The 23,675-nt window shown below is 38.9% G+C and overlaps 1 protein-coding gene across 5 annotated transcripts; it reads left to right on the top strand.

Annotated features, from left to right (window-relative positions):
• Positions 1-16,270: 16,270 nt before the first annotated feature.
• On the top strand, positions 16,271-18,016 carry LOC26528567. Of its 5 annotated transcripts, none has more exons than XR_006357206.1 (4): positions 16,271-16,716; positions 16,772-16,916; positions 16,975-17,611; positions 17,718-18,016. XR_006357206.1 is itself a non-coding variant. In XM_044008871.1 (3 exons), the coding sequence occupies exons 1-3, from the start codon at positions 16,504-16,506 to the stop codon at positions 17,753-17,755; spliced, it is 396 nt and encodes a 131-aa protein (XP_043864806.1). In that variant the 5' UTR covers positions 16,333-16,503; the 3' UTR covers positions 17,756-18,016. The 5 variants fall into 5 exon arrangements, 1 of the variants encoding a protein (XP_043864806.1); XR_004363976.2 differs by having other exon boundaries at positions 16,992-17,611; XR_006357205.1 differs by having other exon boundaries at positions 16,355-16,716; positions 16,971-17,647.
• Positions 18,017-23,675: the final 5,659 nt, after the last annotated feature.

Raw genomic sequence — 23,675 nt, forward strand, 5'->3', positions numbered from 1 at the left:
CGAGTGGCTTCCAGGCTAACAGCTGACCCAACTAGCCAACTTGCCAACTGGCCAACACAGCGGGCGCAGCTGCCAATTGTGGGGGCGCCTCGTCGCCGCATTTGGGCCAAATTAATTGCCAGCGATTAAATTTCAAATTTTCCATGCTACCTCCAAATATATACATGTATATGTGTGGGTATGTATTGCAACTATCTCCACTCGCTTCCGTGCTGCGACTTTTTGCGTGCAACATTTGTTCAATGCAACAAGATTTTCTCCTCCCGCTTGCCTCATAAAGTGAAAATCATTAGTTTTCATTTGTGGCGTTTAGGGCGTGTGCACGCCCGCTTCATCTGTTCCAGCTGCTCCACCCGCTCCATTCGTTCCAACGCTTCCATCTGTTCCACTGGCCAGCAGCAAAACTGTCGTGCAACTGTTTTGCATTGCAAATTCAAATGCAACGATCCAAGTGCAATTTTCACTTGTCTCGCTCTGTGGCAGTTGCATGTCAGTTCAGCTCATGTGTGTCCCCCTGTGGTGAGCTGAGAGCTGAGCTTGGATATCGATGTGAGGCATACCCTGTAAGTACGCATTGGGGTATGCTAGTTTGTCCAGTTGCCAGTATTAAAAAATACATACGAGTCGTTTGGATTAAAAAAGAACAAATAATAATAGTATTATTACATATTACCATTATTGCAGGCATATGAAAAATATATATTATATTATATACAAATATATATAAAATCTGGGCAATTTTGTAAAAAATTATTCATTTAGAGTTCATTTTTTAAAGAACTTTAAGTACACCTATTTCGACCTTGACAGTTATTTTGTATAGGTGCAACATCTAATATATGTATAAATATACATCACTCCCAGGGTATCTTACAGTCTAAAGATCCAGAATGCCTGTGCTTTGATTTTGCAGTAATTAAAAAAAAGCATTTCCTCCTGCCCTATCACAGCAACATTGTATAAAACAAATAAATTTCAAATATATTTGAAAGTTAACCAAGCGGGCAGGATTTAGTTTACAGGGCAAAGCCAATGAGTTAAAAACTTTCGAATATGCAGCGGAATTTATGGCAGTGTAAGAAAGAAAAACCTAGAAAAAAGATCAACATGGAAAGTAAAAATTATGATATGATATAATTATGAAATAGTTGTTAATATATGTATGTACTATAATCAATTTTTGTATTGAAAATTCGTTTGCTATAGATAGACTTTCAGAGTCTGTTAGTTAATCAAATTAGGAATAGCAAATTGTATTTATCACGGGATTACACATATTACAGCCCATACATTTTGTTATCAACTAAAAAATATAAAAGTGTCCCCTGCTTCTCTCTTTGCCTCCTTGTTTGATTCTATACTAATAGATATGTATTAGAACTTATACAACTTCCAGCATTCTGAGAAGTATTAAAAGCTAAAAATTATTTACAAATACATTGATAATCGGTTAATTAGATAAACAATTATACCACTTGATTGATAAGAAAATTGGCTTTAATTTGTCAGATAATTATCTATATTTGTGTTAGTGCAAAATTTAAATTGGTCTTCTGAACTGTAAAGCTGAAGTAATGAATTTTCACAGCCTTGCTTGAAGAGTCATTGGAAAAACTATTTAGTTGGCCAAGCTTCTGTAGCCACACACACAGCTCCAAGTGAAGTTCAAGTAGCAAAGTTCAAGTCATAACTCGTCGTTTTGCCCCCATCATCATCATCATCATCTGTTGCAGCAGTAGCAGCAACGGCAGCATCATCAGCATCATTATAGCCATCAAGCAGTGAGCAGCATAAGTAACAAAGAGTCAGAAAGCGTTGCACTAAATCAAGCCCACATGGTATGGAGAGCTGGCCAGCATCAGTTTTTAGACAGCTACCATACAGTAGCCCACATTGCATAGCACACACACACACACACATACACTCGCACACAGTAGCTGCTTGGCTGAAGGAGTCGCTGAGCAGACGTCAGCGAGCAGAATCAACAGCATCATCATTAAAGCCTGGCCAAGATAAACACACGCCAAGGCGCAGCTCGGACATGTGTTGCCTGTCGAAGCCGAACGAGCCGAGGCCAAAACTTAAAGACCCACAGGTTCCTATTCCTATTGCGATACCCTGGAAATGCAGACGGTAGAGGGTAGTTTGTTAATGATGTGTATAGATATGTGAGTGAATAGTTGTTGAGACTTATGTGAGTAACTACATATATATTTAGTAAAAAAAAAAACAAAATTTAAAGAGCAAACAATTTCGACTACATGACATCTTCTTAAGTTCTACAAAAAGAATTGGTCTGCTCTACAGTTATATTTTATATTATGTTGTTATAAGTGTTCTTACCTTAAACACTTAACTTATGAAATTCTCTTTAATAACTAATCGATAAAAATTTCAACTCATAGGCAAATTTTATTTAACTACATGCATACAGGGTATTCCGCAGTTAAGCATTCTCTCTTTTACTTTATTTTCTATACGTTTTTTTTTATTTTTTATTTTTGTTGTCTGTTATTTGGTAGCAAATACGAAAAAAAAAAGAACTGGCACAGGCGCACATAAATTGTAAATATCGCAACTTGGGCCCAGGAAGATGCGCGCGCCCCGGAACAATGGCCCGGCCTGGCCTGGGCTGCTGGGCCATATTTGGCAATATGCCATGGTTTGGGCCAGCTTGGGGGTCTGCCGAACGGATCTGCCAGTTTAATGCAGTTTTTACTCTTTTTTATTGACCTGTGCCAGCGCCGAGGGGGTGAGCCATAAGGAGGCAATGAGCATGAGGGCCGTCTCATTAGAGAGCTGCGATGCCCAGCTGTTGCTGCTGCCGGTGCATCACGGCGTATGAGTAATGTGCGGCAATTGCTTGCTGAGAGTGTGTGTGTGTGTGTGTTTGTGTTGGCCGATTTACACGGCTGAAAGGATTAATTCGTTACCAATTTGTTATAATATGCAGTCATAGCTATAAATCTATTAATTAAGCTGACGGTTGTTGTTCCTCCTGTTGTTATTGTTATCTGTGTGTGTGTGCTGGGGATTTTGCAGTTGAAAAATTGCAACGCTTTTTTTACAAATTCGCTGCGCTTACTTTGAGCAGCTGTGCGACTGTGTGTGTGTGTGTGTGTGTGTGTGTGTGTGTCGGGTGTGTTGTGGTGTGTAAATTTGTTGAAATTTAAGACAGTGGGTGGTCTGAAAGTGGAAATGAGCAACTGGCAGCGCAAAAAAAAAAAACATTTTATGAATCAACATTAGCTTTGAATGCTCTGTAAAATATGCAAAGCGGGGATGTTAAAAAAGAGGACACATGGCTATAATCTTTGTATTTGAAAGTGCAGTTTCAGAAATATATTTATATATTTTATATTTTATATTTATATTTATATTTTATGTTTTTTTATATTTTATATTTTATAATTTATTTTTTATATTTTATATTTTATATTTTATATTTTATATTTTATATTTTATATTTTATATTTTATATTTTATATTTTATAAAGTGTTTCTATTTCCTTTTCCATTAATTGTATGCTAATGACCAGGGTATTTAACAGTCCAGCAGCTCCTACAAAGTTTCGCATTTATAGTAAACCAATTGCGTACAATAATAATAATAATAACAGCAAATGCAACAACTGTGAACTACTGTGCAACGTGCAACGTGCAACGTGGTGTGTATAAATTTGCCAAATTAAAAAGCGACAGAGGCCTGAGAGTACAGCAGCCAGTGGGACAGCGGGACAGCAGGATAGCGGAGCAGGCAGCCACCCACCGGACGCATGGATGACGCAACAGGGTGCCCAACTGGAGGTAGAGCTGGAGATGGGGGCGTGGGGCTAGGCAGCAACATCGTCTATAAATAAAGCCAGTGCCAGAGTAAATCAAAACAACAAACACGAAAGGCGAACATGTGGCGCTGCGTTGGCTGGAACTGGAACTGGAGCTGGAGCTAGAGCTAGAGTTGGAGTTGAAGTTGAAGTTTCTAGTGGAGCTGGGCTGGGGTTGGGGCTGGGCGCTTGGCATGTTGGCAGCTTGGCAGCTTGGCAGCTCGGCGCTAGCCAGGATCAAGTGGAAGCCGACGCTGGGTGTGGTCGCTCATGTGATATGGCGTCAATGTTTTGATCTCTGCCTTCGGCTTTGCGCATGGATTTGGATTTGTCATCTCCCCAGTGCTCGCCAACATAAATATTGTTACGCATTTTTCAAGTTAACCTCAGAGAGAGACCTGTAACTGCAACTGGACACTACAACTGCAACTCGAACTGCAACTGCAACTGGAACTGCAACTGCCCCAAGACAATACGCTCGTAATGTGCCTCATCCAGAGCTTTGATCTGAGCGCCGCTTGTCAACATCTTATTCCGCTGCGGACATGATTGATTTTTCATGTTGTCCACTACAGCTTCATCGTTGAAATTTGTTATCCCTGTTGTTGTTGTTGTTGTTGTTGCTCAAGACTTTCTAAAAATATTTCACTCAATGCCATGACACACTGTGCGAGAAATTGCCATGCCAAGAGTTTCACTGTACAAGATAAAATCATATATAAAATATTTGGTAAGGCTTAAATATGTGGAGAGTGTGCCGAGGTTTGAGCTTAGTTTGAGGATGATAAGGAAACTATATTCTTAAAGTAAAATATATTTATTTAAAAAAAAAAATTTGTTTATGTTGGTAAATAAAGTCTTTATAATAGATAGCTTTCAAAATGTTTGAATTCGTGAGAAATAATTAATGAAAAAAAAAATAAATAAATAAATAAAATTTATATTTATGAATTAGAAACTTCAATAGATTCATTGCAGTAAATATATAAAGTAAAAAATATTTTGTTTTCATATCCTTTTTAATGATCTATGATTTGCATAATTTTTTCATAATTCAGTTTATATATAAAAATACTTTTGTTGCTGTTTCATATAAAATTTAGCATCCTTAGCATCCTTATTTCAATAACTATATTTCTCTGGCACAAAATACTACATTATTGAGATCCTAAATACATAGTTTTGGATCATTAAAAAAAAAAAAAAAAAAAAAAAAAAAACACTAAGCCTAACTTAGCCGTAATGTTATCTAATATATCTGAAACTCCTCCATAAATGGTATTCCTCTAAAAAAGAGGTGAGCGACACAGCATTTGTTGTCAGCATCTTCCTCTCACGTCTGATGTCAAAATTGAACAATGTTTGTGCATCAGCCACAACAGCCACAACAGCAACAACAACAATAGCAACAGTAAATACTTTTAGCGGTAAAAGTGTCTTAAAATGTAGGTAAGTAATTGAAATTTATTGTGGCAAGATGTTTGTGCCCCGAATGAAAATGTTGAGCAAATGATTTTGTTTGATGTTGCAGGCAAAGATCAGAGAGAATGTTACCGCAGCAGCAGCAGCAGTAGAAGATTGTTGTTGTTGTTGCCTTTGCTGTTTAGGCCTGGCCATGAATGGATTATGTTAGTGGAGCAATCAATCGGCTATATAAGGCACGCTGAACTGAAGAAAACACTTAGCGTGCCAAACAATTTCATTTGGCTTTATACGCGGCCAAAAAAAAAAGTCAGTCGGCCGCTGAGAAGTCTGTGCCCCATCCTGGGAAACAATTGCGCGAGAGCCGCGTGAGGTGTGGATGGCTCAACTAAAAGGTGTTGATATGGAGGCGTCTGGGAAAAACTTATTGATATGGGGGCTTCCCTTAGCCTTGGCATAGGTAGGGCGACACAAAGCGCACTCTTTGTTTTTTTGTTGTTGCTTTTTTTTGCTTTGTTGTGCCTTACGATTTGTGCCCAATTTTGGTAGCCTGATTTGTCACGATGTTTTTATTTTTTCCTGTATTTAGTTTTTTTTTTGTTGCGCTTTTCCTGCTTTTTCTTCTCCTTTTGTTTTTTTGCTGTCGTTGGACTTTATTTTTTGCGCCTGCCGCTCTGCAAAATGGGGAAGACAAACAAATTGGTCTGTAGTTGAAAATTGACAAGAATTTCGTGACTTTGTCACCTTCTTTTTTGCTGTAGCTGTTGCTGCTGTTGTTGTTGTTGTTGTTGTTGTTTTTGGCCCAAAGAGTCTCTTGCAACGCCCTCGAAGGCAAACGTTTCGCTGCCTCCTTTGGGGCCCACCGCTCGTTAAGTGGCAGCCAGCGCGTGCGCATTGAAGTCCGACTTTGACTTCAAACTCCAACAGCGACTCCTTGGCAACTCAACAGCCGAATGCAACCAGCAACAAGCAAGGGCTACCAAGCGCAAGTCCCAAAATCCAAATCTCGACTGCCGATTGGCGTTTCATTGCAGTTCCCTCACTCCTCAAGCCCCGCCGAAAATCACTTCATCATCGGGCGGGCATTTCGCTGCATTCTAAAGCCGAAGCAGCGCGGTGCTAGAGCTGCAGCTCTTGTCAGATTTATTTGTGGCTGTTTCTTTGCGGCCAGGTTGTACTGTTGCCCGAAATACACTGCCCAATGGGTGAGTCAACAGTGTGAAGCAGTTGAAACAGTAGCGCTAGGAATAAATATGTGTGTTGAAACATTCTGCTGAGAAGGGGATGATTGTCAAAACACCATTTATGATTTATTCTGTTGTCTTTGTGTTTACGACAGGAGGGAGAGAGGAAGGCGGAGAAAGATAACGAAAAAAGGAGAAAGAGAGTATACAATTTTATTGATAAGCCAAAGAGTCCATGATCTAAAGAGCTAGTGTTCTTAATATTAAATAAATCTCTCTCGATAGTAATGTAAAGTTGTTTGAAGTTTTTATTAAAAAAAAATTTTTTTTTTATTTATTTATTTTTTTTTGTTGGCGTTACCCAATTAAATTTTAAATATTATTTTTCTAAATTTTAAATCTTATTTTGCTTATTTTTTTCTTATTTTTAATTTTTTTTATTAATTTTTAAAATTTATTTTAATATTTTTATTTATTTTTTTTTTTTTTTATTACTTAAAACATTTGATGCTTATTTATTTATTTTATTATTGTTTTGTGTAATTATTTATATGTTATATGTCATACAATTTTAATGATGTTCATGAAAATTTCTTTTTGTTGATAAATTTAGATGATATACTACATATATTTGATGTATTTTAGTTTTATATCAAAATTTAATTGATTAAATTGATTAAAAATACATATGTTTGCAATTCATAAAAATGAACACAAATATATTTAATGCATTTTTATTTATCTTTTTTTATTCACTATGAAATTGTAATAATAAGATATAACAATAGTAAACATAGAGCATTTCAAAGTTGCCATATTATTCACTTCAGCATTTATTTCATTTGTTTGTTGATTTGTTGGTTGTTTTTGTGTTCGCTGTACCTGTAACCTTTTGCACTTGGTACCCTTTTCTTATTTTATTTTCTTTTATTTGATTTCATTTGTTTTATTTTTTCAATTTAATGATTGTTTTTTGGTGCCCTGACAGTTACAAGGAGCTGCAACATGAACAGCACAGGACGGCGACAATTTCCAAACTTTAAACTGTGAACAGTTTTTTATTTCTCGTGTCTCTCTTTACTTGTTTTTTTTTTGTTTTTTTCATTTGTGGTTTTTTCTTATGGTGGAGTGGTGCGGGTAACATCAGGTGGTAACGCCCATAAGATGTATTTGGTATTTGACTTACTTCGAAATTCCCAATTGTTATGGCTTGTCGTGGGCAGGTCGGATGATAACTTGACCAAATTGAGATTGAGACGGGCGGCCCACAGGCAAAGTTCGTGTCGAGCCGTCGCATTGCAGTGACACCGAACAATAACAATAACAACAGTAATGCTGTTGCCCATTTGTGGGTCAGCAGTCCAAGCAGAACAAAGCAACGGCAGCAGCAGCAGCAGCTACTCGACTGACCGTTTGCTCCTTGGCTGTGTGGCCTCGTGTGCCTTGTTTCCCTTTTCGCATTATGGGTTGACATTAGAGAGAACATGGCCACGTCGAAGCTTGTGCATCGGCCAATGCCATCGCCCTAGACTGACCTCATTGTGCGCCTCCTGCTCGCAGCGTGCTCCTCTTTGGCTTTTGGCCAATTTGCCGCAATTGGATTTTCAAGTGTGCCACTTAGCCAAGTTCGTTGCCGACAGTCTGCCAAAATAACCAGCCCAAGTCAATATTTGTGCAAACTGCACTGAAACGGGGTCACATGATGCAATCTGTGAACTTGCAACGGCCCACGGTCCACGGTCCACGGTCCACGGTCCACGGCCCACAGCAGTGGCAACGGCAGCCTGTTGATGGCTTATGAGTGTGCAACAGCGGCAATTTGTGCCGTGTTTAGAGATTTCAAATAGGTTACACATCCAATTGATATGCAGGGCAACGCTTGCGGTCGTAGCTAAAAAGGTCAGCAAATAACTAAAGTGCTTTATGCAGTGTGGGAGGTAGTATTAAACAAGGGATCTGGAAAGAGATAGAGTGAGACATGTATATAAGGAGAGTGAAGTGGTAGCAAGCTGTCAACCTAATTACAGCTGAGTAAAAGATTTCCTATGGAGAAATTGTAGACTCAGTCATGTGAACTTATAGAAAAGTATTAGACTGCGAAACAAAAGACAGCTGGGTAAAATTCGTATTGGATAATTTCGTATTCAAGCGATAGGTATAACGATACTACTGATCGAAAGGTATTAAAAACAAAGAGTTTCGATCTGCAACTTCATGTTAAGGTTCTTTCTGTCATAGGCATCTTATTGATAACGATTTTCAGTTAAAAATAGAATCTCCTATGAGATAGTTTCAGTCTTATTCAAGTGGCATTCATTACCAATAAGAACTGATCGAAAGGTTCAAAAGGCAAACAGATTCGAACTGCAAGCTAATGCTCAAATTTTATCTTGTCGCGCGAAACGAACTCTTCTTCGTAGTGGTTATACAACTAGCTTATCGTTGCACAGTTATCGAAAATTAAGGCAAAATTTCAGCCAACTTTCCACTCATTATGAATGCCATTGGCTTTGACAGTTTTTTGGCATCGATGTCAACTGGGTTCATCGTTGCATCTCAATGGCCAAAGCACTTTCCATCTAATCACAATAATGGCAGTTAGGCAGAGAAGGCCGAGCAGGCCGTTAGGCTGGCGAAATCAAAATCATCTGAAAAAGCCAAACTTTGTATGGCAGCTGCCTTATATGATATCAATAAGAAAGGGTAAGGTATTAAGGCTGTTAGCGTGGAGAGCCTATTAACAGAACGACAATGAAGCTGTAGATGCGGGTAGGAGTCGGAGCTAGGGTTGGAAGTTGTTGTTGGTGTTGTAGTTGGAGTTGGAGTTGGTGGAGTTTACCAGCTACATATGTCAACACCATGAACTTGAAACTTGCCTGTTTGCCAGTTGCAAGTTGGCTTAAAAGCATTTTGTATTCTAATTAGATTGTCAACGGCACGACAACAACCTCATTTTGCTCAAAATGCCGGAGTATGCACACACACACACACACAGAGCCAGAGATTTGCATTAGCGCCAACCATGAAGCCTGCGCTCCACTCGACTTTAGTTTTTGGTTAGACAAAAATCTGCATAAACTTTGCAGTTGCTGCGCTGTTGTTGGGGGCAGGTTTGAAGTTCATTAACATGCACAGGTTAATTACCGTTGTTGTTGCTGTTGCTGTTGTGGCTGCAGCTAGGAAATGAGCCATTAGAAAAAAAAAGAGGCTCAGAGCGCCGCGGTAGCCAAAAGCGACGATAAAATGGCTAAAAGCACACATAAAAAAACGACACAAAGACACATGTAAACTGTCCGTCTCGATGTCTGACTGCTGGCTGCTGCTGTGTGCGAATGTGTGTGTGAGTGGCGGGAGACTGTGACAAATGCTCATGCAGTTGAACGTGGTTTTTGTTTGCCTGCAACATGCAAAATGTTGCACTGATAAGCCAGCCAGCCAAGCAGCCAGCCAGGCAGACTGTGAGCTAGCCAAGCGAACGGTGGCTAAGGCAATGCCACTGAAGTCATCCCGTTTGCCGCAGCGGTAAATGAGCTAGCTGGCAACAGGCAGTAGACACCAAGAGGCACGATCATTAAAACAAAAGCGCGGCGACAATAGCCTCAGCAGCAGCCGTGGAGCCATCACTGACAAGCCATGACCAAAGAGCCCAGCAGCAGCCCAAGAGCAATAGCTTGCAGTCAGCGTCGCCGTCGGCGTCGGAGGCAGAGTTGCCGACGCCAGCAGTCCAGCTAAGCTGCCTTCTGGTGTTGGATTGCCTTAAACGATCCGCGTGAATAACTAATTTCAATGGAAGCTGCTTGCTGCCTGCTGCCTGCACACGCGCGCCTCTTAACATTTATCACCCACCATCGGCCATGGCCAGGAGCCCAAACAAGCTGTGGCTCCAGGAGTTGGCTGTTTACCCCGTTAACGTATAACAACAACAAAAAAACAGTCAGAGAGACAATGCAACAGTTTTTATGCGCCATAAGACAGCAATACAGCAACAACAATACAAACAAACAAAAAATTGTTACTAAGACTTAAAAGGAGTGCGTAGGACAGTCAACGCATGGACATTGCGCCTAATGAGCAGCGGCATAAAACAAGCTGCACAACTGGAGAAACCCTACTGAAGTCACTAAAAAGTTTATGAAACAAGCGGGAGTGAGAAAATGCTCGACTAGAAAATAGTCTATAAAATGAGTGGAGCTAATGCCGGATACATAGAAGCTACCTTATAAGGTGTTTAAATTATTTTGTATTATAAATCAGAGAATCTTACTTTAAAATCTGGTGGCACATTTCTTCAAATTTTTTAAAGGTTATATTAGTTCTTAAATTTGTATTAAATTTTTGACAATTTAATTTTTATTTTTATTTTTTTTTCAAATTTTATTTTTAATATTTTGATGATTTTTTATTTTGAAATTTTATTAAACATCGGTTCAGCTACTTTTAGGCCGCTTATTCTTAATGTATGCATATGCGTTAGTTTTATATGGACTTGTAAGCAAGTCCTTAACGTAGTCCTAAACAACTAACTTGGTCAAAACGAAAATCTCTTATTCATCCCACATTCATATGATTTTTGTTCCCAATCATATTTAGTGCAGCATCAAAATTGATCTCTGCAAAGATATCAATTTATTGTTTTGGGTAATGTATTTTCTGCTTTAACGACAAACATTAAAGAATTTATTTATTAATCATATATAGAGATAAGCATGTAGTAGTTAAAATTCGAGTCTTGTTATCATTGCTGCTCTGTGGAGTTGGAGTCGCGTTTAATGATCGTCGAGACAACGTCACGTCGCAGCCCTTTAAGCATATCGTGTAAAGTAAACTTGTTGTAAGACTCAACTCTGAACTTATTGCATAGTTTGGGCTCCATTTCGGCTTTTCTCTATGCCCACTCAACTCTTGTACCAGGAACTCACACAGCACGTGCAGCAGAGAGGGAGACACACACACACATCAAGCTAATTAAGCATACTTCAATAAAGTAAAAAATAAGAGAAAAAAACCCACAAAAACATCATAGAAAACGTGGGCCAAAAAGCACACATGAAGCTGGAGTTGGAGTTGGAGTTGGAGCTGACGTTGGAGCTGTAGTTGGAGCTGGAGCACCCACAGAGCGTGGCACGCGATAATCAATCAAAAGCCATTAAAGCCAAACGGTTTTTCGAAAACAAAGCTGGCCCAAAAGACAATGAATCAAAGTAGAAAGCATTTCATCAGAAGTAACCAAAAGGAGTGGCAAAAATCATCTATATCTACGCACAGAGCACACAGCACAGAGCATACAGCATCGACGGCTGTCAAGACAAGTTAAAGATCAAAATCGAGAAAACAAGATCAATGGAGCACACGACGAGCTCTTGGCACTGCTTAGGCTAGACAGACAGTTGCAGTTGCAGATGATTGACGGAATTAGAATAATCGTATGAAATCGTGCGGGTACCGAGGAAAAATTATGATAACGTTTATTACTATTATTAAATGACCCAGTTAAGGCCCATTTAGGCCGGGCAAGTGAAAAGTGAAGGCGTTCCACACACACACATACACACACACACACACACAGACAGTGAGCGAGAAGAATGTCACAACAGCAGCGACTGAAGTCGATGTCGCTCAGACTTTGGCAAATGCAAATTTCCACTGCCTTACAGTTTTTTTTTGCCATAGCCAACTTTCTAAATGAAATTCCAATCGCATGCCGTCTCGCTTGCCAGCTAGCATGCCGTCTCGCTCGCACACTGCATGTGTGCACAAAATTAAAGAAATAATTTCAAGCGAAAATATACAAATTGATTGTCACCTGGCAGGCGAGCGACTTAAACCTTACCTTACCTTTTTTTTTTGCCAGCGCCTTGCTCTAAATCAAAGCACCTTTCTCCATTTATCGGCCCAGACACACTTAGCCATGGCTAATACAAATAAATTTTAGCCCAGTGCTAGCGCTTGGGCGCACACGTGTCAACGACACCCGAGCAACGTCATTGAGGGGGTGAGTGGGTGAGCTGACGGGTGAGAGGGGGGAGGGTGGAAGCTGAGGACGAGGTCCGCCATTGGGCTCAATTAAAGCGACGCGTCCGCCAAATTGCTCGAGCACTTTTATTGTCGCCAGTTGGCGGCGTCTCTCGAGGATATATATATGTATGTATATATATTTCTGTGGCTTGTCATTTTGTCGCGACGCCTTCAGTGTCTCTCAGGTCGCCAGCTTTCCAGGGTCTGCCTCTGTGCATGTGTGCGTGCACCTTCCGCTCTTTGTTTCTCCTCCAATCAGTCACTCAATTGTGATCATTCGCGTAATTGCCTTTGACAAGCTACGCAGCCAGCGATTCACCATTTGCAACGACTGTAACTGCAACTGCAACTGCAACTGCAACCTCTTGTTGGCATTTTGTTTGACTTGGATTAAGTTTAAGTGCATGGCTTAAGATTCCCAGCATTGTTGACTAAACGTTCGGTCACTCGCTCGATCGTTCGATTGCTGCGCTCATCTGTATAGCCAACCAACCTCTATTATCATGTTAACCAGTCGCAGCTATGGAGTCTCGGCAATCAATGTCAGCTGCTGCTCATATGAGTGTTATGAGCTGTCTTCTCTAAGTATATGAAATGCTAGTATAAAACTAACTAAAGTATATATATTTTTATATATTATATTTTAAGACCCCTGTCTTAAGATTAGATTTATTCTAATCTTTAATAATTAAATATTTTTATGCGACAATCGACTTACTATGAACCTTCTCTATCGTTGGCTAAAAATAAATATAAACACCTCTATACTCCTCTAAGAATTTATTAAAAATGATATGTCCACGCCCACTGACAGTAAATTGGGGAAAACTTTATATATTTCATATAGATTACATAGAACGCATTGAAACGTAATCAGAATGTTCTGCTGCTGATGATCAACCGGAGTGTATCAACTGGGGTATCACTCACACCTTTTTCATTCACACGATAAACAATTTAGCTACACCAATCTACCTCTACACATTTGTAATAGCTCCAAACACAAATCAAAATATAATATATAAACCTATTTATTCGATTTTTGTAAATCATGTAAACACTTAAATAGGGCCCAAGTCGATCCCGTTATTAGCTCAAATATTCCACCTTTAAAGTGGTTTATACAAATTTGAAGTTTCTTTTGGGTCAGACCAATACAAGTTTTATTTATCATTATTATTATTATTATTTTGTGCTGAGACTAAGGCACCCGAGTCTATGACAACTTTTACTCATTTGACAACAATTTCACTGGCGTTGCATGTCGATCACGGAGACACTTGTAAAGTGGACAAATGCCGACATGGTTCATTCCAATGGATTATACCACACATATAGCCGCAGTTCACCCTCTCCACCTTTCAGAGGAGGCACTCGACATCCAATGGATCGCCGTCTAACTGGTATTTGGCAATTTGAGCATGCAAAAATGATTTTATTGTTGTACGAAAGTCAATGCAAGACACTGGGAAAACTCAGCAACTGCAACTGCAGTCAGTACGTCATGTCCGTGTCAAAAAGCTGGCCCCGGGCGATCTCGCGGCCAAATATTAGCACACAATTCGATTTTGCATGCCATGGCAGGTAGTAAAGTTTTACGAGTGCAAGTGGTGCTGATGGTGGTGCTATTGGTGGTTGTGGTTGGTGGCTGCTGTGCTTCATGACTCTCGATTTGGTGTCGGGGCCAGCATCTCCTGGGTTTTATCCACATCCACAGCCATATCCATGGCCATGACCATAGCCAGCTGCGCTTTTCGCTTTCACCTGTTGGCCGCAGTTATGTAAAATCTACTGTCAAATTAATGGTGATTTATATGTGGACCATAATGTGAGCTTAATGTACATTTGAGCATGCAAATAGTGACATATATGAGTATTACAGTTCCTGTTCAAGATAGTCAGAAATGACGAAAATATATAAACACTTTTCGGGCTTTTTTTGTAAATCTGCCGACTAAAGAATTGAGAATAACAGCCATTAAAATGGAAAATCATTTTTCTTTATATTATATTTATGAATAGACTATGAATCATTCCATATTTAATATCTCTCTTTTGAGGTTTTTTTTTTTGTGAATCTACTCACAGCTTAAGATCTATGAATCTAGGAATTCTCCTGATATTTTGAACATAATCAGATGGGAGGCCAATATATGATCATTGACTATGTATTGATTCTTAATATCTCCATTTGGGGCTTTGCTTGCTTGCTAGCAACTTTAAATATTGGGAAGTCGAAATAATAAGTGGTCACTTAATTTTCTCCAGATCTTATGATAGACTATCCCTAACATCTTGATTTGTTGATTGAAAGTGTCCTCACTTTTCATCCCATTCTGACTATTTAGCAAAAAAGATTACTTAAAGATATTAATCAGTTGTAAGTAGGTCATTCTTTATTTGTATTTGTTATAAACTTTAAAACCGAAACTGTGTGAACACTGGAAAAATTCTTGTACAGAATAAGACAAAGATGAAAATGTAAACTTTGGTCAGCTATTGATCTCACTCAAAAATTGATGGGGAAAAAGTTTAGCTTGAACACAGTTTTTGTTTTAGGGTAACCCAGACCGTTCGATCGTCTCGCTCCCTCGCTCTTTCGATCGATTTGGTCTAGGGTAAGACTTTCAACTAAAAGCATTTCTATACGCTTACAACATGACGGGCAATTTGTCCATGTTGTTGCAGCTGTTGTTGTTGTTGTTTTGGTTGTTGTGGGTTTTTGAAAATTTGTATATATGTATATAGGTTTTTTTTTTTTTTTTTTTTTAATAACCATTAAAAAGTCACTTCACTTTCACTACCAATACGCATTCCTAGAATTCCGTTCGCAGCTGGGTGCAGCCAATAGTGAAGCAACTGCTTCTTGATCTCGTTTTAGATCCTTAGGTTCGGTCTTATAATAAGCATTGCAGCTATTGGTTTTAAAATTCTGCAACTTGTATTGATTGAGTAAAAAGGATGTCTCCGACTTGTTGACAACCAAGACATTGATCCAATGATGATTTGCCCTAAATTGATGATTGGTGGTATACTCGTTTTTCTTCTCAATTTGTTCGGGGGGCTTTCGAATCGAACTATCAGATATAGCATAGCTTAGCCGTCGTCTCGAGGGTATAGGCCATTCCTTATCGATCGCATTGGAAGTATCATCTAGCTGAATGGTGTTACGGACACGGGACTCGGCGTCCTTTTCATTATTTAGCCGTTGCACCGAGCACAGCAAATCGACAAGACTTTGCAAATCACTTGAATCAGTGTCCGCCGAGCTGCTAGCTTGTTCAACTAGGCTATCTGAATAAAGTGTATCTAGTGAGTCCGATGCCATCAGATTCACCTGTTCGCTATCTTCTCCTGAATCGCTTTCACTATTATAGCGAAGATCGATTGAACTCGATGTGTGTGGCTCGTGTTGCTTGGAATTCAAGTTTAGATGTAGACTCTCCGCCTTCCACTTCTTAGTGCAGTGGGCTAAACTTGTGCTCGCAAAGCTATCATCCTCAGAGGTATATAAACGGGCGCCAGGCGGCGTCTGATATTCCAAGCCTTCGTTCCTCAGCATATCTTGAATCAGTTCCACTGTCAATGGTATAAGACGTTGATTCTTGTTGCGTAGTTGTTCACTTGGTAGCATAACACTAAAATTTTGATATAATAAAAAAAATTTGGGGATAAACTAATTCCGAAAAATCTAGACATGTGTACAACAGTCTGTTTTTGTAAACTGTAAAACTTGAACGACAAAGCATATAGTGAAGCATATGAAATATACGACATGGGATATGTGTTTAAGTTTTTTTTTCTATCTAAGGATGTGACAATAGGATGGGAACCTGTGCAAATATTATGTTAAATTAAGTTAAGCTAAATTTGTATACTATTATAATATAGTATAATAAATAAAATAATATTAATATTATTGTAAAATATTTGGAATCTAAGCAAATGGTATTCACGATTGCTTATTTGCTTTGAAAACACTTTCAACAACATTTTATTCAATTATTTAATTAGTTTTCGTTTTAAGTAGTTTGCTGTTTTTATTAAATTGTTCCATCATGATTGCCTATATGAAGAAGTTTTTATTTTGCATCCCCCTGCGGGTGGGCAACATTTTCATTGGTTACTTTTTCCTCGTGCGCGGCTTTTGCAATGTTTACTTGGTAATTTATCTGTTCCCACTGCTCTGTAAGCGCATGGTCTGGGTATGGTTTCTGCAATCGCAGTTAAATTGCATTGCTGGCGTTCTGCTGCTCGCTGTCACCTTCCAGGTGAGTGTTCAATCGCAATAGATACCCAAAACATATATATATATATTTGTTTCAGCCTCATCTGCTGAACCATATGCTGCCCATACAAATCGTTGTTAAACTAACAAGTATAATTATCGAATTGTCATTTTACCTATTGATGAGTAGTTCTGGTCTGTCATCTCCACTGTTAGTCGGATACTCTGCGGCCTCAATTATAGGTAAGTCGAAAGAAATATTGATTGATTGATGGTCAAATTTGCATTCATTTACAGTTAGTCTGTATTTTGTGATAGTTATTTTCTCCTTCTATCATGAGACGGATCGTAAATAAGACTGTGAAGCTTTACCGCTCTGCTCAGCTGACCGTATGGGTTTTCTCTTATCACGGCTAACAAAAAGAGAGAAGAAGAAGAAAAACGGTAGTTCATACGGTCAACGTCAACGCAGACTTAATCACAGCGTGTAGCATTTTGTGCCATGATTAAACGCAAATTTATTAGGCAAATGTTGCGCAATTGCTGGAAAAAACTAAAAACTTCAAGTCGCGAGCATAAATCGTGCGGGGCCAATTGTCACCAGGCTCCGATGCGGACTACCAAACTGCAGCTAGGGGCTTCAACTTGCGGCGACTATTGGCTTAATTATCGTCGCACCGTTGCGCTACATGCGTGCTAATTGAGTGCGGCCAGCCAACTGACCAACTGACCAACTGAGTTGGCGCTGGAGTTGGAGCTGGAGCTGGACATGGCGTCGATGTCCACGTCCTGCTATGATAACAACAACGCGACGACAAACGCACGCTGTGCTCCAAAATGAAAATTATGTTGCAATCCTCTCTCAATGCCCAATGCTCAAGTGTCTGGTGGCCAGAGCCCCACACACACACTCCGCTGGCTCACTGGCTCACTGATCGGTGGGGGCCTTAATTAATTTCGTTGATTAATTGAAAGTGCGCCTTGACTTGGTTGCTTTATTTTTATTTATTTTTATTTTTTTCTCTCTTTTTTTCCTGCTTGCAGCCTCTTATCTGCCTGGGCTGTTGGCAGTGCAAAGTTGAAGGCAAGTATGAAAAATGTTGCAACAAAAAAGCAGAAACCAATACAGACATGTTCGGGCTTGTTGCTGGTCTGTTTCGGTAGTATGTTGAGGGCGTTGCCGTGGCTGCAGCCCTTTTGGCCCATTACTCTTAGCCCGGCCGAATCGATTATTGCAAAAATTATGTCTGACCGCAGGGTAAGGGCCGCAGCAGCAACTTTAGTTACAATCACAATTACAATTCGATAATGTTCAATAAATTTGCTGTTGGCTTTAAGCTTTACTTACAGTTACCTAATTGGTTTTATATACATGTATGTGCATAAACATATATAACTGTATGCTTAGACTGGGCGAAATGCTTACATTCTGTTTGTTTATAGCTGCAGATAATTATATGTGTGTTTGTAAAAGAATAATATGGCTCTTTTTATACCCTGAACCCATTTTCAAGGGGAAATCTGGGTATGATGGTTTATATATTCTTGATCAGGGAAACGAGCTGAGTTGATTTAGCCCTGTCTGTCTGTCAGCATGTTTGAACGCGTCGATTTCAGAAGATATAAGAGCTAGAGACTTGAAATTTTTTTTCCGCGTATACCACGCGGATAGTTTTTGTCAAAATTTATTCCCCACCCCTACATTCACCTTCTCACCAACATATGTATTTGTAAAAGGCTTATTTCAATTACTAGAGACTTGTACTATCATGGAGATAGTACATCCACCAATTTGTTAATGTATTATAGAATTTCGGATTTTTGAATTTTGGACCTACAACCTATCTTCCAGTACCAATAGAAAAAAAAAACACTTTTTTTTAAATATAAGAATAATTGGCAATTAAATGCTGGAATAATTTGTAGTTACTTTATTTTTTTTTATATTTATGTATCGTTTTTTGTGTACAAGAGTAAGAGTACTATTTTCAAAAAATGTACTGTCTGCAAAACTAAAGCTTAAACAAATTTCAAGACTTTTAGGACACTTTTCAGCGATTTGATTAATAAGCAAAATTTTAGGCAAAGGCTGCAACTCACGCGAATTGAATTATTTGTCAAAATGGTCCAAGGAAATGGCTCATGCTGATTGTTTTGGTTTACGTGACATTTGCAATCAGAGCAAATGTACGAGCCACGCACCGCTGCACTGCTGTGTGGCAAGTGAATGGTGCAGGTAGCGACAGGTTGCCCCCACCCGGATGACAACTGTAACTGCAACGGCAATCCCGATCGCAAATTCAACTGCAACTGCAACTGTATTTGCAGCTTCAATTCCAATTGCAAACAGCTATGCAACGTAGGTGGCACTTGGACACATTTTTGAAATGCGCGCCCGTTGGACAATTGTGAAACTTGGCCAATTGACTAACTGGCCAAGTGTCAAACTTGCCAAATTGAAAACGAAGTTACGATGCGGCTGCCGATTTGTTTATGCACCCTGCACAAGCTCAACTGATTGCATACATTCAGATACACTAAGATTGGGTATATACATACACGGTTATAATATGCGATATGACTATGATACAAAAAGGATGTGTATAGATATAAGTAGATGTAAGATTTATTAACATATAGGCTTGATTAGATGGAAGCTGATTGAAATTGAATTGAATTGCACTTCATTTCATTTATCAATGTATAAAGATTATTTATTTAATCCGTAAATTAAATATAATTAAATTTGAATATTAATTCACATCATATACAAAATAAATTCACTACATTATAAATGCATTGAGTCCAATTACTTTATATTTAATTAATAAAAATCATAATTTTGATAAATAGTAAAAACAAATATATATTGATAAGTATTTTGTTATTTCTTCGTGAAGTTTTTAAATATAATACATAATATATTTTTTAAATAGTCTAAAATTTGAGTCCTCAGAAATTGCATTTTATTTAATTTTTTTCTGCATTTTGTTTATAGCTTAAAAAATATTTAATTGTAATTGTTTTTTTAAATTTTACTAAGATGTTTTCCGTAGATTAGGAAAATTATTTGAAATATTTGTAAAACGAATTTGTTAAGGGTATTAAAAACTCGCTTTTATAAAGGTACAAATTTATATATATTTTATTTTTATTAATTTTTTTTTATTATACTCATTCACGAAAGTGAATCAGTATATTGGTTTTGTGCAATGTCCGTCTTGCTGTCCGTCCGTCTGTCCGTCTGTCCGTCTGTCCGTCCGTCCGTCTGTCCGTCTGTCCGTCTGTCCGTATGAACGCAATCTATTTCGGCGCTATTGAAGCTAGAGACTTGAAATTTGGAACACATACTCGTGTATATCTCCGATTTATAAAGTGTTAAAATTTTCCCGATCCGCCCACTAGGGGCGTGGCAAATCGGAAAATGCATTTTCCGATATACCAGAAATCATGTTTGTTGAAGAGCTAGAAAGCTGAAATTTGGTATGTAGGTCCGCGTTGACCACCCAAGATCACGAGCTATGGCGGATATATCTACGCCCATGGGGGGCGTGGAAAATCGGATAAAACTGTATCTCCTAAAGTTGTATACCTAGAATGCTGAAATTTTGCACGTCAGCTAATGGTATGATTCTATAAAGTCTGAAGATAAATTATAAGTCTACGCCCGTTGGGGGCGTGGCAAATCGGATCTGAAGATATAGTGATTTTTTAAATTCTCCTATATTTTGGACACTATTGATGGCAGAGACCTCAAATTTTGTATATATACTCGGACTGATCACCCAAGACCAAAAAGTTTTGTCGGATATATGTCCGCCCACAGGGGGCGTGGCAAACCGCAAAAGTTTATATCTCCTAAAGTATAATAGCTAGAAGCTTCAAATTTGGATAGTTGAGTTACTGGTAGCCTCCTCTATCGATTCCCCAAAAATAATTTTTACGCCTCTTTAGGGGCGTGGCATATCGAAAAATACCCTGTAATTTTCACATTTTTTGAGGGTAAGCATTCAAACTTTGCAGTTAGGGTACCGTTATCTCTTTCTAAAAACTGACCAAAAATGAGGTGTCTACGTTCAGTTGGGGCGTGGCAAATCGGAAAAACCTGTATATTCTACAGTATTAAAGCGAAACTTAACTACTAAATAGTTGATGGTATGTGAATGAGTATTCCGCAGTCGGTAACGCCCGACTGCAACGTTCTTACTTGTTTTTATATATATATATATAAATATTTTTAATTTTTTTTAGTTTTTTTGCTTTTTGTATTTTAAATTTAATGAAATATTACGCGCACGTGTCAACAGAGCGATAAAATTTATTTACGCAGCACTGCGGGTCAAGTGAAAGCACAATTTGGTTGGCATCTCGGGAATTCAGACGCTGCGGCAGACCTTCAAATTGAATTTACGCCGCCTTGTGGTAAAGGGGGATCAGTGCCAAAAAATTGAAATCGAAATCGAAATGTAAACCTGACTGCTATAAAAATGGGCGTAGGGCAGCCGCACTGACACGCGGCCATATTTTAAATGTCAACAGGCGGCGGGTACCGTTGTCCCCGTACCGTACGAAGATCGTGCAAGCGAAGATCTGGCGGCAGCTACTGCAGCTCTCTGCAGCCAAGGATGTTGTTCGCCTTGTCCGTGTGCATCAAAAATTCAATAAAATACCATTAAATTACAAAATGAAGACAATTCATTTGGGTTGTTTTATTCTTCTCTTTTCGTATGGATTGCTCGTGTTTTCTCTTCTTTTTTTTTTTTTTTTTTTTTTTTTTTTGGGAGGGATCGAATTCTGTGTGTGTGTGTGTGTGCTGGGTTTATTATGCGCTGCATTTTGTATCTTTAAGCAGCGGCATTTAATGTCGCTTTGCAGTTATAAGCAATAAAATATGAAAATCTGCGCTTATAAATGTTGAAAACGACATTTATCGTAATATTTTATGAAATCAGTGAATATTTCGGTGAATGGTTACAACAACAATGGCGCAGACAATGCAACATTATTGTTCAAGTATCCCAAAAATTGACTTGCAATTGAATATATTTTATGCGTTGAGCAGCTATTGATTGATTGATGAGAGTTGCTAATTCAATCCATTATGATATCAAGTTGATTGGCTTGACAAGGTCAATAGTTTGGCTTGAATTCCTTACTAGGAATTGCAAGTAAAGATGGATGAGCGCAGGTTAAGAAAAATCAAGTAAACTCTAACTATAAAATATGAATATATAAACAATATATATATAATACTAGGATACATGAAAATATGCCCTTAATTGATTTTGCTTTTCTATTATAATTTATAATTAGCGCTGCATAATTTTTCGCTGAATGAGTGAAATATAGATAACATTCAGTTCTGAGTAAGACTCTGGTAAGGCATTGTCGTGGGGTCCTAAGCTAAGCGCGACAAGGCCATCAACGGAATTAGTTAGGGAGCATAAAACAAACGTTTTGCAGCCGCAACGCCCACCACAGCTATAAGAGAGAACTACGCCCATAACATATGTATGCATAATTTTTAGTGCTGCGAAAAACCTCATAAATATGTGGCCATTACGACGCTGCGGCTAATGGCCCGGTCTAAGCGTTTCATGCGGTGGTGGGGCGGGGGTGCTGCGGACTGGGGCCTCCAATGCGAACATTACAGGTGGGTTGCCTGGCCTACACAAAACTACTCGTAAAACTTGGCGCTCGTGTGAGCAACTACTACCGCGGCTGCAAGTGCTCTGCGTGCTGTTGCTCCTGATGGTGGTCATTAGGACAATTCCAGCTACAGCTCAAGCTTCAGCTACAGCCTCACCTCTACTGAAGACGCACACGCAGTTGAGTGATGCGCATTGGGGTCATTTGTGTCGGTGATGGGGCGTCACTTGGAGGCCGGGGCTAATTTCCATAATGTTCGCCTGGCCACTAGAACAGTTTATTCACTCGGCAAACAAAGCGAGCTGCATGCGAGTAATTTTGGTGCTCGTAATCTGGGCAGCTCACATGTACATATGCTCTGTGTGTGCGAGTGTGTGTGTGTGAGAGAGTACAAAGCCGCTTAAGTGAATGCCAGGTCTTAACACCTACCGGCCAACAGGTAAACTTTCCTGTCCAGTTTCCAACATATTCTTCTCGCTTCACTTGTTGGCAATGGCAATTTAATGGCTCAGCAATTGCTGACCCGTCGCTCGCTGCAAAGTGGCCGTTGGCTCTTGCGCTGCACTTGGCTTGGACTCTCTGATATCTGGAACTAGGGAGTAAATAAAAAAAAAAAAAAAAAAAAAAAACAAAGCACTATACAGCTTGGATCGAGCGTTGTCGTTGTCTTTGCCAGCGCAACATGAGTATGATTTATAGTAGTTTATGCGGCCAAGCCGAGTGCAGCTTCTGTATAGTCTCTGCACCCAAATCGTAATTCGTAATGTTCGTTAGCTTTCGACTTAAAGATGGTCGCGTGATTTGCTTTATTTCAGGTGACATTTCGTGATTGTGGCGATGTAAGTCGTGATTGTAGAGTGAATTGGTTTGAGTAAGATGTGAGCTGAATCGGAGGAATTAACTAGGGAAGCTTTAACTTAATATGTGGAAGGAATGGAAATAAAGTCTTCAAGTACTTTTCAGTGTTGAAAGGAAATTTAGTAGTCGGAAATACAAATTTTAAGGATTAGAGTCTGTACTTAAAATAATTTGAGTGTCTTTAAAGTTGGAATCATTATTTATACTCTTATCAATCATAATTCTAATTTTTGGAGGAGCTCTGTTAGTATTTTAGTATGTTAGTATATTTCTATGGAATTTCTGGGCATACCATATTTGTATATAGCGTGCAGACGAAGACGTGGTAGACCCCATAAGACCTAAATCATCTTGATCAGGACGTCGAACTGATTTGGTGTAATCATATAAGTATAAGGTCGATCTCGTAAAAAAGACTACATTTTTAATTTTATTCATGATAAAAAATCAACAACAAAAAATTTTTTTTTATTTTGATTACTACAAAGATGGTCT

Source organism: Drosophila mojavensis, unplaced genomic scaffold (genome assembly GCF_018153725.1).
Source record: "Drosophila mojavensis isolate 15081-1352.22 unplaced genomic scaffold, ASM1815372v1 contig_36, whole genome shotgun sequence".
NCBI lineage: Eukaryota > Metazoa > Arthropoda > Insecta > Diptera > Drosophilidae > Drosophila > Drosophila mojavensis.